The sequence below is a fragment of the Chiloscyllium plagiosum genome, unplaced genomic scaffold, assembly GCF_037043375.1.
Source record: "Chiloscyllium plagiosum isolate Xiang-an unplaced genomic scaffold, Cpla_swu_hap1 HiC_scaffold_4, whole genome shotgun sequence".
NCBI lineage: Eukaryota > Metazoa > Chordata > Chondrichthyes > Orectolobiformes > Hemiscylliidae > Chiloscyllium > Chiloscyllium plagiosum.
The window spans coordinates 106821037-106834183 of NW_028270142.1; the positions used below are offsets into that span (position 1 = coordinate 106821037).

At 39.8% G+C, this 13147-nt stretch overlaps 1 protein-coding gene across 2 annotated transcripts in view; it reads left to right on the forward strand.

The window, feature by feature from the left end:
• Positions 1-13147, forward strand: part of sdc2 (syndecan 2) — a 90828-nt gene that overhangs the window by 32102 nt on the left and 45579 nt on the right. Inside the window, exon 1 of one of the 2 annotated variants that reach the window (XM_087986559.1) lies at positions 1327-1407. The exons of the other annotated variant lie outside the window; for it this stretch is intronic. Within the exon in view, the coding sequence (XP_087842685.1) occupies positions 1342-1407 (66 nt within the window). The 5' untranslated portion in view covers positions 1327-1341. Of the gene's footprint in view, positions 1-1326; positions 1408-13147 lie in introns of those variants that run through there. 2 annotated transcript variants of the gene reach the window in all.

Genomic DNA, 13147 nt, shown 5'->3' on the forward strand with positions numbered 1-13147 from the left:
TTAACCCAATACCCTTGCCTCCAGCACCCCATTGTTAACTGTAAGTTCTTATCTGATCTGAGTCATGCTCAGCTGAACCTCTTGTTTCACAAAACTCCAAACTTAACTCTTTCCCTGCCTGCTTATACCCTATACACATTGCCATTCCCTCCTTTATTATTTCATGATAATCAATGGCATTACCAGCTTTCATAAGACTCTGACAGCTGATATTTAAGCAAGTTATTGACACACAGCATACAATGATTATAACAACAAAAATTACTAGTCCGTTACAGTAAGTGGAATTTGAAGAATCCTCCTCTGTGGGGAAAAAAATTCACCAGTAAAGTTCTTAAATAAACAGTCCTTAGTGACCACTCCATCTCCCTAAGTCAAGTGGAAACAAGCCAGTTCTCCAAAATCTCCTTTAGTAAAGTCCAACCTGAAAAAAAATTCAGTCTGTCCTTGTGCGTCACTCCACGGAGAAATCTGATTTCTATGAGAAGGGCAGTTAAATGATTCACAAAACTGACGAGACTTCCGGAAATGCTTCAGATGGTGGATACCAGTGCATCTGAGTGTGCGCTGCATCAGCAGGCTACGTGAACGCAGCATTCTTTGCTGTGTCTGCTCCCACTCTAGGGTGTAGGTTTGCTTGCTGAGCTGTAGGTTTGATATCCAGACGTTTCATTACCTGGCGAGGTAACATCATCAGTGGCGACCTCCTAGTGAAGCGAAGCTGTTGTCTCCTGCTTTCTATTTATATGTTTGTCCTGGATAGGGTTCCTGGGGTTTGTGGTGATGTCATTTCCTGTTCGTTTTCTGAGGGGTTGATAGATGGCATCTAGATCTATGCGTTTGTTTATGGCATTGTGGTTGGAGTGCCAGGCCTCTAGGAATTCTCTGGCATGTCTTTGCTTAGCCTGTCCCAGGATAGACGTGTTGTCCCAGTCGAAATGGTGTTTTTTTTTCATCCGTGTGTAGGGCTACGAGGGAGAGAGGGTTGTGTCTTTTTGTGGCTAGCTGGTGTTCGTGTATCCTGGTGGCTAACTTTCTTCCTGTTTGTCCTACGTAGGTCAAACAGGAAGAAAGTTAGCCACCAGCTAGCCACAAAAAGACACGATCTTCTCTCCCTCGTAGCCCTACACACGGCTGAAAAAAACCACCATTTCGACTGGGACAACACGTCTACCCTGGGACAGGCTAAGCAAAGACATGCCAGAGAATTCCTAGAGGCCTGGCACTCCAACCACAACGCCACAAACAAACACATAGATCTAGATGCCATCTATCAATCCCTCAGAAAACGAACAGGAAATGACATCACCACAAACCCCAGGAACCCCATCCAGGAGAAAGATGGAAAGCAGGAGACAACAGCTTCACTTCACTTGGAGGTCACCACTGATGATGTTACCTAGCCAGGTAATGAAACGTCTGGATATCAAACCTACAGCTCAGCGGGCAAACCTTCACCCTAAACCTCAACCTGAGTTACAAACCTTGCTCCCACTCTGCTGTTAAATGTAACAAAGCCAACTGGCTGTTGTGATGTTAACTTTGATCTGTGAACCTTTATATCCTTTAAATGATTGAAAGATAAGGTAAAGCTCACGTGGTTTAATGTCCATAGGAAGGCCACTGACAAAGCTTACCAAACTCTTCTTTGTTGTTAATTTCTTCACTTTTTGTGCTCATGACTGGGGAGCTGATTGAATCCGTTGGATCAGGTTGTGGAGGGGTGGGCGGTGGTCCGAACACCTATGGATGGAGGAACTCTAGAGATGATGTTAGCTGTTGAAAGTATCTGCATTTCCTGTCTCATTCCTTCCTTGCCAAGGTGGTAATAAATATGAAGACAGTCACACATTTAACTGTACTAAATTGTGTCTGCCTATTTCAACATTCTTTAAATTTTTGAAGCCTGTTACTCATCACTATTTATGACATTATCAAGTTTTGTACGATCCATAAGCTTCTAAATTGTACTGCCTAAGCAATTCAATCTTTTACAAACCGCAATCAATGGTCCTAAAATCAAACCCTCAGGGGACCCCATTTAGGTTATTCAAATATTGTATTCTTTTAACAAATTGATACTTGGCGAATGTGAAAGCTGTCAGGAAAAGTATTTCAAAAGTCCAGAACAGTAAGAAAACAACAAAATATTTCCTGTGTTTTAGCAATTGAAGAGGAAGTTTCAGTTCATATTTAAATCTCAAAGATTAGTGGGAAACAAATGCTGAATATTTTAAAGTATTATCTCCAAATGAAACTTCCCAAATAAAACAGTGGCAATTACAGTGGCAACTTTGGTAGAGATCAACATTCATTGAATTTGCAATATGAAGGGGACCAATAAAGCCTTTAACAATAATTAACAAAATTTAAGCAGCTCAGCCTCCAGTTCTAATTTTCTCTAGAAAATCTCAACAAAACGTCAAGCTAAAATTGCACTCCTTTTGTGAACACTCTGCATTAAAAACACAGCAGCAAAGATATTTTAATACAATACTGTCATGTGGCTAAAGATGACCACTGACCCAACTTTTTTTTAAAGCAGGCATTGTAGAATTTAAAACAAATCTGGGGCTAAGGCACTCAATCAATTTGTTTTTAGGTTACAAGTTGGATAATTTTAAAAAGGACAATGTTGTACAATTTTAATGTAAAAACAAAATCTGCCCCATTTCATAGCCCACAAAACCTATTGAATTGGGATTCAGGCAAACCAGTTACTTAAAAGGATTTAAAACCAGGATTTTAACAAACCAAAATTTTTAAACATCACTCTCAGCATGGCACAATTTACATTGAAACTTTCCTTTTTCAACCCAAGTACTGCCTTAATTTCAGCATTTTATTCTTTTTTGCATCCTCTCATTGAAGTTACACTTAGAGAAAGCCCTTGCAGCGGACCACATGGCACCACAATCCAAGCCACTCTTTCCCCCAGAACAAAGACTCGCAGAACCTCAAGTATTGCCACTAGGAGACTTTAACCCCTTTCTTACTTTACTCCTCACAGGGGCTCGAACCCCATTTAGACACAGAAAACCCGAATCCCACTTAGACATGAAAAGCTCGAACCTCAGCACAGTGTGGAGGACTTGAACCTCAGATCAACCCACCCAGTAGACTCAAACATCAGTACCACACAGAGAACTCGAACCTCGATTGCACTCCCCTCCCCCCAGTGCAGCGCAGAAGACCCAAGCCTCTGCATGCCAGCTCATTTGCGAAACGGTGTCTCTCGACTGAACTAATTACCATTCAAGGAATCTGTAGAATAGAGAGCAATCAAGTGACGGGACTGTCTCTGGCACACAGGAATATAGAGAGGGACCAAGGTTTAAAATCTTACCTTGTGGGCCCGTCTGTCTCGAGACATCGATGTTCCAGGCGGCTGCTGACGCTGTCCGATCGTAACTATCAGTCTGGATCCTCCCAATTATGCCAATGTTGTTGTCCCACTTTTCCCCCACCTCAGCTAACGCAAAACGCTAAGAGACACAGTGTAGTCTTGCCTCCTTCATCTTTATTCTGGGCCCTGGAGGGGGAGAGAATGATTGCCCATGTGCACAAGAACATGAGTTCATGCTCTTCTCTGGAACAGCAGTTTCTCAATGAACTGTAAAGTCATTTTACAGGGAGGATCATCCAGATTAGGCAACATACATATTAATTGGGTGACCGTTATAATCAATGAGTATCAAGAGCAGAGACCAAGCCTTTATCTGATATGCAATGTTCTTAACATTGTTAACTGGATTTATACAATAGATACTTTACCTATGTTAGCTGACCTTACATATTGAATCCTTCCAATATTGTTAAATGGCTGTACATAATGACTGCTTTTCCACCTTGTTAACCCATTACCCTTGCCTCCAGCACCCCATTGTTAACTGTAAGTTCTTATCTGATCTGAGTCATGCTCAGTCAAACCTCTTGTTTCACAATGCTCAAATGTAACTCTTTCCCTTCCTGCTTATACCCTATACATATTCTCGCCATCTGCCCTTGGCTCTGCAGATTCCCGCTGGGCGATGAGCACTGAAATTCCCCACTCAGAGCAAATTCTATATCTTTGCTGCCCTCAGTGCTTCCCCAAATGGTGTTCAACATGGAGGACTGACTCATGAGCTGCGTGGCTGGTAGTTAGAAAATATTCCCTTGCCCATTTTGATCTGATGCCATGAGACCTAATAGGGTCTAGAGTCACTGTTGAGGACACCTGGGACCAATCTTTTACGACTGCATGCCTCTATGCTGCCATTTCTGGTCTCTGTCATGCTTGTTGGAAAGGATATAATCAAGATGCTGACAGTGGAGTCTGAAACATTGTTTATCATGTGGGTTGACTAGTTTGTGGGATAGCTCTCTCAATTTTTGAATCAGCCCCAGATGTTAGCGAGGACTGCAGATTTTCAAGGCTAAGTATGCCACTGTTTCTGGTTTTATTCTTTTTTTGACTTGTCTATCTCTTTGTCATCTGATGACCACTATGTATGTTTGCCCTGCATGGAGCTATATCTTGACTATGTCCAAACCATCTCTGCTTTTAAGGTAGTCCATTGTTCAGGTATAATTTTGCTTGCTAATGCCTGATGCAGGTTTAAAAGTCAGATCTATTCTTACACCATTAAAGTTGGCATATTCTCTCCCTCTCTCTTTTGCACGCTCTCTCTCTTTTGCTTGCACTCTCTGTCTCTGTCTCTCTTTGTCTCTCCTACCCCACCCCACGTTAATTAATTCTCATTCTGGATTGTTACTTGTCTTTTCCTACAGTCAACCTAAACTTTTTAACGGTACAATAATTGCTTTCTCCTATATATAGCTCAACTGTACTTTGCTTCACTTCATTCTCAAGAATCAGATATACCATTAGTTCATTGGCCTGAAACATGCATCAGCAGGAAATTCCCTTCAATGTGTTCAAGGAAATCTTGCCACCCTCAACACTTCATACTGTTATTAGGCCAATCAACATATAGTCTCCCATTATAACTATCAATTATACACTTCTCTGTAATTTTCTTACATGTTTTGTCCTCCATATCTTTCCCACTAATTGCTTAGCCTATAGACTTTCCAAAGCAATGTCGAGGTCCTGTTTTTAAAAACTTTGCTCCAACCGAATAGATTAAAAGATTCTTTAAGCAGGTTTTTATTATTGCCACAACGTCATGCTTCCATTTGGCCTTCTGCACCTACATCTCTCCAGATTTGCTTACCCTGGTCTATAATGTTCACATGCATGAACCATAACCTCAATTTCGACTTTATTGATTTCCCCCTTTATGCTGATCCCACTTAATACTTCAGTATTGCCTACTCTAGTATCTAGAGTGTGCAGTGCAGTGTTATCTACCTTTTCCTGCATTCTCTGCACCTTAATACTGTCTAGTATTATTGCCTGGTTCCAACACTCCCAGCAAATGAGTTAAACCCTGTGAAATAGCTCTCTCAAATCCTGTTTTTATTCATTCGTGGGATTTGGGAGTTGATGTGTATGCCACCATCTATTGCCCATCCATTTAAATCTCCAGCTCTGTTTGTGTCCAACCTGCCTGACAAACTATTTATGTTAAAATAGAAGTACATCAATATTGTATATATTTTACATGAGAATCTCTCAAAGAAAAATAAATATTTTAATTCTTGATTTGTTAACATTATTTGATTATTAATTCTATCCATCTCTTGCATTCAACTTTCCATGCTTGAAAAAAAAAGTCAGGTTAAACATCATTTTAAAGAATTGAAGGGGAAATAACTCCTTTTTGCTTATATACAGTGCTTTTGTTTATGTACATGTATAGATGTTATCGATATTGATTAATTTTCACCACTGTGGACACGTGCAAAACAGCTAGCAATTTGCCTGAGTTATATAATGTTCAATCCATGTCCAGCTGCTAGTAATGTGTGGTAAATGTTGACTGCATGCATAATTTGGACCACCTTGTACATGCGTTACCAGCGATGAGGTTTTCTTTTTAACTCAAGCTATTTTTTATTCTTCCTGCGGTTTAGTGTGCATTCCTACCGGGACAGTGATTATTTGTTGTAATTGAGGAGAACTGCTTCCAAGGCGACATTTTAAATGCTTATATTTCTTGCTATTCCCTTGTTTTAAATTAAAACTGTGTGTTGCTATAATTACTGGGGCGAGTAAGATTGGTGCTTTTGCTGAAATGCCCATGCTCTGACGGAATGTTCACCTGTAAATTGTGTAGCTGGTGCTATGTTTACTGGCTTAACACCTCCTGAAGATTGGGTATTGTTTTGTGTTGAGGTTACACATTCAGCAGTACTAGTTTTGCTTGTTTTTTTATGTTTTTGCTGTGTTAATAGATTTGAGCAGTGATATTCTGTTTCAAAACCAGTACAAGCATCTCAAATGATACGTTGCTCAACTTGCTGTGTTCAGTGCCGTGTAGCCATTGGTAAGCTTACTGTGTGAAAGCTTTTTGTAATTTATATCATGGTTAAACTTTGTTTAAATTGGATAGTTTTTTGTTTCTTCTTGTGGATCCGACTCCCATATGTGTCTTTGTCTCTTCCCAGTTTGGTTCTCCATTAAGTTTGCCATTGACTTTTCAGGATGTTATTCTTGGACTTAATGCAAGAGTTCCTGCATCTCTCTAATCCTAGCCCAAAAATTATCCTTTAATTAAAGAGATTCCATGCCACTTAGAAAATCCACTTAGAAAATTGAAGTTTTTAACCTCACCTCCTGGGAAATATCTGGGGCTAGTGAGGGATTTTCTCATTAAATACTTAAAACATTTTCCCAGTATGAAGTGTTCCACGAATATCATGTGTTTGACCAAATGTATTTATGGCGCTCCTGTTTTAGATGGAGTTTATCTTTTGCAGATTTAGTTGTTGAGCATGTTTAATATAGAACATTTTATTTGGGGCAGTTGCAAATGATAAATTTTCCCTGTAATATAATGCATTATTTTTGGGATTGTCTATCGTGCTTTGTACAGAGACTGTCTTTTTTTTCAGATTTGTGTTTGCAATTTTAGCACCACTGGAAGCATTGAAAAGCACTGGCTTATGTGTTTTTTTTAATCTCTTGATTTTTCAATGCCAAATACACCATATTAAGCCACAAAGATTTCCTGCATGCTTCCTCCCTTGACAAAACTGGTGTAGAAACAATGCAGTTGTAGCCAATTCCAAAGTGCTAGATCAAATACTACTGGGTGCAAAGCCAGAAATCTAACCTGTGGCTGACAAATATATGTAAATTAGGCATCAGATTTAGAAAACTGAGCAAACGTTGAATCTTTTGATTGATATCGGTCTCAGGAGCAATGTTAGTACTGGATACAAATCGTTTAGGAAACTAAATTTGTGTTACAATATTTGAATTCCCTTTTTTAACATTGATATTCATGCACATTGCAAGATTCCTTTGTTGTGCCCCTATTTGACCGTTGATAGCCACTTCAGTAACTAAGCAGTCAGTTTTGTTTCTCTGGTTGTGACAAAGATTTTGAATGAAATAACATCTCAATTGACAATTCTGAGGAATGGGAATCGATAAGAAAATCTTCCCTGCTGGCATGATCTGTACTATGTCTTCCCTGCTTGTAAATTAACCTGGGATTTCAGAGTTTTTAATGCCAATGTCACAATTGATCCTTCCTAAATGATTGTTTCTAAGAGTTCTATGTGATTTCTTTGAGGAAGGGAGAAGTGAGGCAAAGTGGTATTCTAATCATTAACTCTTTGAAAAGCTTTTACTCAGTTCTTCTAATCAGAAAAGCTTTATCTCTCAGCATGCTGTTCTTTTTCACAAGCTAGGAGGGTGGGAGCTGTATCTTCTGCTATAACCCTGATTGCAACTGTATGTGTCTGAGTGTAAAATTAACTACATAACCGAGCTAAATCCTAAAGGAAACATTGAGATATTTGAACACTGTGACCTCATGACACCAAAACAAGAATGTGCTTCACATTTTTTATGCCTCCTTTACTCTCTACTAGTAAACTGCATTTATTATAAAGTGGAGTCCCCATTATCATCTACAATTGAGTGAGTTTCCACATTTAGCGTTAAAGTTGATTAGTGATCGAAAGTGGCGTAATAATGTCCCAAGTACAGTAATGAAGATTAAACAAGATACGATCCGTCAAAAAAATAATTTGAGTTATTAGCAAGAGATTGGTGTTTTTAGCCTGTGCACTGGAAGTGGTAATTAAAGTAGAATAATTTGGAATATGCTTAAATATTCCTGAACAAAGGTGAGATAGTGTAATGTTAGTTCTAAGATGGTTTTATGTTTAGGTGTCTCTGCCTTACTTGCTATTTGCCTTAATAGAAAAAAAACATGAACAGTACAGCACAGAATGGGCCCTTTGGCCTCGATGTTGTGCTGACCTGTGAACTAATCTAATCCCATTCCCCTACACTATCCCATTATCATAATGAGAATTGGGATTTATTTTAAAAATGAGACCTTTTTTGGGCTTTAACAAATGTTGAGAGGGGTTTCAATAGTGCATGGACTTGAACTTAAGCATTTTGTTACATGGCTACACTAATGTGTTCTAGATGAGTAGTCATTGAGAGAATCTTTCACTTTGTGATTTTTGCTGTTTTAGCCGGCCTTGGTTCTGATAATGGCGACAATGCTACATTTTGACTTCAGTCTCTCTTGATTAGAGAAGCTGTAAGAAATGAGTTCATACATATTGCTTTGCTGGTTTTCTTGGTCTGAACCTCAATACTAATAGAAAACAGTCCATCAACTCATCATCGAAGTTCATGGATGAAGAATCAGAGAGGTTTATGAGGGTGAAATGTTTGGTATTGTCACTTGGCATGTGACTGTTTGAGAGGCTGTCTGTACTGCTTTATTCCCCTCTACTGCCCACTTTGCAAAACTTGCTGCAATTTCATTTCTCTTGCTGACTAGAATTTTGATTACACTGCTATAAAAGCTTACTCAATGACTGTATCAGCCAGTACATAAACACAGTTGAGTATATTGCATAGTAGGTGGATTGAGAGCCAGCTTTGTTCAGAAATAGCCTGTAAAGCTAGATTTTGTTTTGGCATACATTTATTTGCAGCATTAGCAAAAAGGAAGTGTTCCCAAAAATGAGAAGCTGCCTATTCTATTTATTTAGCTTGGAAGAGCTCACCTAGAGCAGGATGTTCAGTCCCTTAATATACTTAACAGCTGGAAAGTACTTTTTTAAAAATAAGAAATTGCAAAAGCCCAGCATTTTTCGTTGCCATTAAAAAGCTGCACTAAATCTGATGGTTAATGGAGAAGAAATTCAGAACACCCTGTAGAATGGAAAAATGCAGGTGTTTTCTTACTGTTTAGTTCTTTTTGCTGAGGTGTTAAATTCAATTTTTTTGACATGCTGATAACTTCAGTGAAAATCAAAAACTGGCATTCAAAATCTCCATGAATAACTCATGAATTTTAATATAGTTTGTTTGGGCAATTTTTGCATCAATAACAGAACAACCATCTGGTTTATGGTGTACGAGCTGAGATTGGTGTTGTGAAATAGACATCCCTGTGATCTGCATAATAATGCACTTTTTAACATGAGATTGCCATATGACTGATGAGATTGAGGCCCCTGCTGACACTTGGGAGTTTAACTGCATTGCCCAAACTACTTGTAGTACTTGATCAAGGCATTCAAGGATCATGGTCATGTCTCATGATCACGAAGTGAGTACATGATTGACAGAGGAAAACCCTTCACAAGGAGTGGAAATTTGAGTGCTGCCTGGTTTAATGTATTGTGTTTTTATCATCAATTTGTGGGATGCTGTTAAGGCACAAACTATCATTGGGTTGTGCAGCCTCTAGGTAGAGAGGACGATGATTTGAAGAGACATGGTTCTGAAACCAAGTATGCCACATCTGTTCCAAAGTGAGGTCCTTGCAATGATGCCAACATCCAAGTGATTCAGCAGAATTTGATTAAACTTTGGTGCTGGATAATTGAAGGTGATGAATTTAATGGATGTTAAAATGTTTTCATTGTTAGAGGTAAAGGCAAGATGTAAAATTATCCTTGTACAATTTATTTATTCAATAAGCTGTGCAGTATTGCTTTTAAGAATTACTGGTGTTCCTCTTTTTTTAAAAAATTTCAAAATGGAAGATACCCACATCAGTTCACATTTTATACTGTATCAGCAATCCCCATTTTTCAAATATGTTTTGGAAGCTTCAGTAGTTGACTTGTATGCTAGCTAGCCACCATTCCAGAAGTGAAGCTTAATTACTTTGGCTTATTTCACTGCTTCGTAAATTCTATCTCTCCAGAGCATGGCCAAAGTGGTAAAATTCTAGAATCCATCATTAAGGATGAGGTTTCTAAATTCTTGGAAGAGCAGGGTCGGATTAGAACAAGTCAACATGGATTTAGTAAGGGGAGGTCGTGCCTGACAAACCTGTTGGAGTTCTTTGAAGAGGTGACAAGTAGATTAGACCGGGGAAACCCAGTGGATGTGGTCTACCTAGACTTCCAAAAGGCCTTTGATAGGGTACCACACGGGAGGCTGCTGAGCAAGGTGAGGGCCCCTGGTGTTCGAGGTGAGCTACTGGTATGGCTTGAGGATTGGCTGTCTGACAGAAGGCAGAGTGTTGGGATAAAAGGTTTTTTTTCGGAATGGCAGCCGGTGACAAGCGGTGTCCCGCAGGGTTCAGTGTTGGGGCCGCAGCTGTTCACATTATATATTAATGATCTGGATGAAGGGACTGGGGGCATTCTAGCGAAGTTTGCCGATGCTACAAAGTTAGGTGGACAGGCAGGTAGTACTGAGGAAGTGGGGAGGCTGCAGAAGGATCTAGACAGTTTGGAGGAGTGGTCCAGGAAATGGCTGATGGAATTCAATGTGAGCAAATGCGAGGTCTTGCACTTTGGAAAAAAGAATAGAAGCATGGATTACTTTCTAAACGGTGAGAAAATTCGTAAAGCCAAAGTCCAGAGGGATCTGGCAGTGCTAGTTGAGGATTCTCTAAAGGTAAACATGCAGGTTGAGTCCGTGATTAAGAAAGCGAATGCAATGTTGTCAATTATCTCACGAGGGTTGGAATATAAAAGCACTGTAGTGCTACTGGGACTTTATAAAGCTCTGGTTAGGCCCCATTTGGATTACTGTGTCCAGTTTTAATCCCCACACCTCAAGAAGGACATATTGGCACTGGAGCGTGTCCAGCGGAGATTCACACGGATGATCCCTGGAATGGTAGGTCTAATATATGAGGAACGGCTGAGGATCCTGGGATTGTATTCATTGGAGCTTAGAAGATTAAGGGGAGATCTAATAGAAACTTACAAGAGAATACATGGCTTGGAGAGGGTGGATGCTAGGAAATTGTTTCTGTTAGGCGAGGAGACAGCCTTAGAATTAGAGAGGATAAATTCAGAACAGAAATGCGGAGACATTTCTTCAGCCAGAGAGTGGTGGGCCTGTGGAATTCATTGCCACAGAGTGCAGTGGAGGCTGGGACGCTAAATGTCTTCAAGGCAGAAATTGATAAATTCTTGATGTCACAAGGAATTAAGGGCTACGGGGAGAATGCGGGTAAGTGGAGTTGAAATGCCCATCAGCCATGATTGAATGGCGGAGTGGACGCGATGGGCCGAATGGCCTTACTTCCGCTCCTATGTCTTATGGCCTTATAAACACAATCAGTCAGGTTTGTTTCACCTCATTGGATTTTGCACACACGTATAGCTGGGATGCATCGTTGTCAAGTGGAAGGAAGTTAGTTGCATAGTACACATGAGTAGGTGCATTCCTGAATGCATGAAACATTGGTGGCCATGCAGCATGCTGAAATCTTTTACTCACCATTTTTGTTTGGTGTGTTGCTTGAGATTATGATGCGCTGATGAGCCAGTATAAACTGTAGTATTTTTGTTCAAAGTATTGTCTGATTGTATTCTTTTTCTCATTTTCAGCAAAGTTTACAAAATCCCTTTTAGTGCAGCCTGTTTTTGAAAGTCCTGTATTTCTTTGAAAACTCTGGAGAACACTGCTTAATGTATGGTCAGTTTTCCATAATGTTATAAAGGGTGCTGCTTCTGATATACATTTATTTGATTGCTTCCAGAAAGTGCACAACATAGGATGTGACATAAACCTTTTTCAAAAATAGTTTGCCTCTTCCCTTTTATACATTTTACATATAACAAATTATTAAAATAAGTGCAAACATAACTGTTTACTTTCATACCTTGGTGCTTTAAATGGAAGAGCTGTGGGAAACTTGGAAGTTTCAAAATCTTAGGTAGTCTTAAATTTGTTCCTTTTTTTTTTAAGTTGTGTTGCTGTCTTCAACAGTGAAGACCATTTTATAAAGTAATTGCACTGACTTTTTTGATCGTGCTTGCAGCAGACAGTTATTAAGCTTAAAAATAGGAGTTGGCCATTTAGTCCATTGACCCTACTCTGCCATTTAATATGGTCATGGCTGATCAATCTTTTTTTTTGGCTGACACTATCCTGGTAAGGAGAAAGTGAGGTCTGCAGATGCTGGAGATCAAAGTTGAAACTTTATTGCTGGAACAGCACAGCAGGTCAGGCAGCATCCAGGGAACAGGAGATTCGACGTTTCGGGCACAGGCCGAAACGGGCTCCAAGTCCCTCCTCCCTACCTTTTATCTTCTCCTGCTGAACACTCTCTGCTCATTCCTGAAGAAGGGCCTGTGCCCGAAACGTCGAATCTCCTGTTCCCTGGATGCTGCCTGACCTGCTGTGCTGTTCCAGCAATAAAGTTTCAACTATCCTGGTAACCACTGGTAAGCAGCAATCTGTAAATCTCTACATTAAACCTTTCTCAATAACTGAGCTTCCACAGTGCTGTGAGGTGGAGGATTCCAAAGATTCACAACCAACTGGGTAAAAACAGTTTCTCCACATCTTGGTTCTAAATGGCATTCCTCCTATTGTAGCACTGTGTCCCTGGCTCTATACATCCTATCCGTGGAGCTTGTCTATCCCTTAAAGTATTTTGTATGTTCCAATAAGATCACCTCTCATTGTTTGAAACTTCTGGAGAATTCCCATTCTTTCTTCATAGGACAGTTCTATCATCCTAGGAACCAGTCTTGTGGATCTTTGTTGCACTCACTGTGTGGCAATAATATCCTTCCTCAGGCA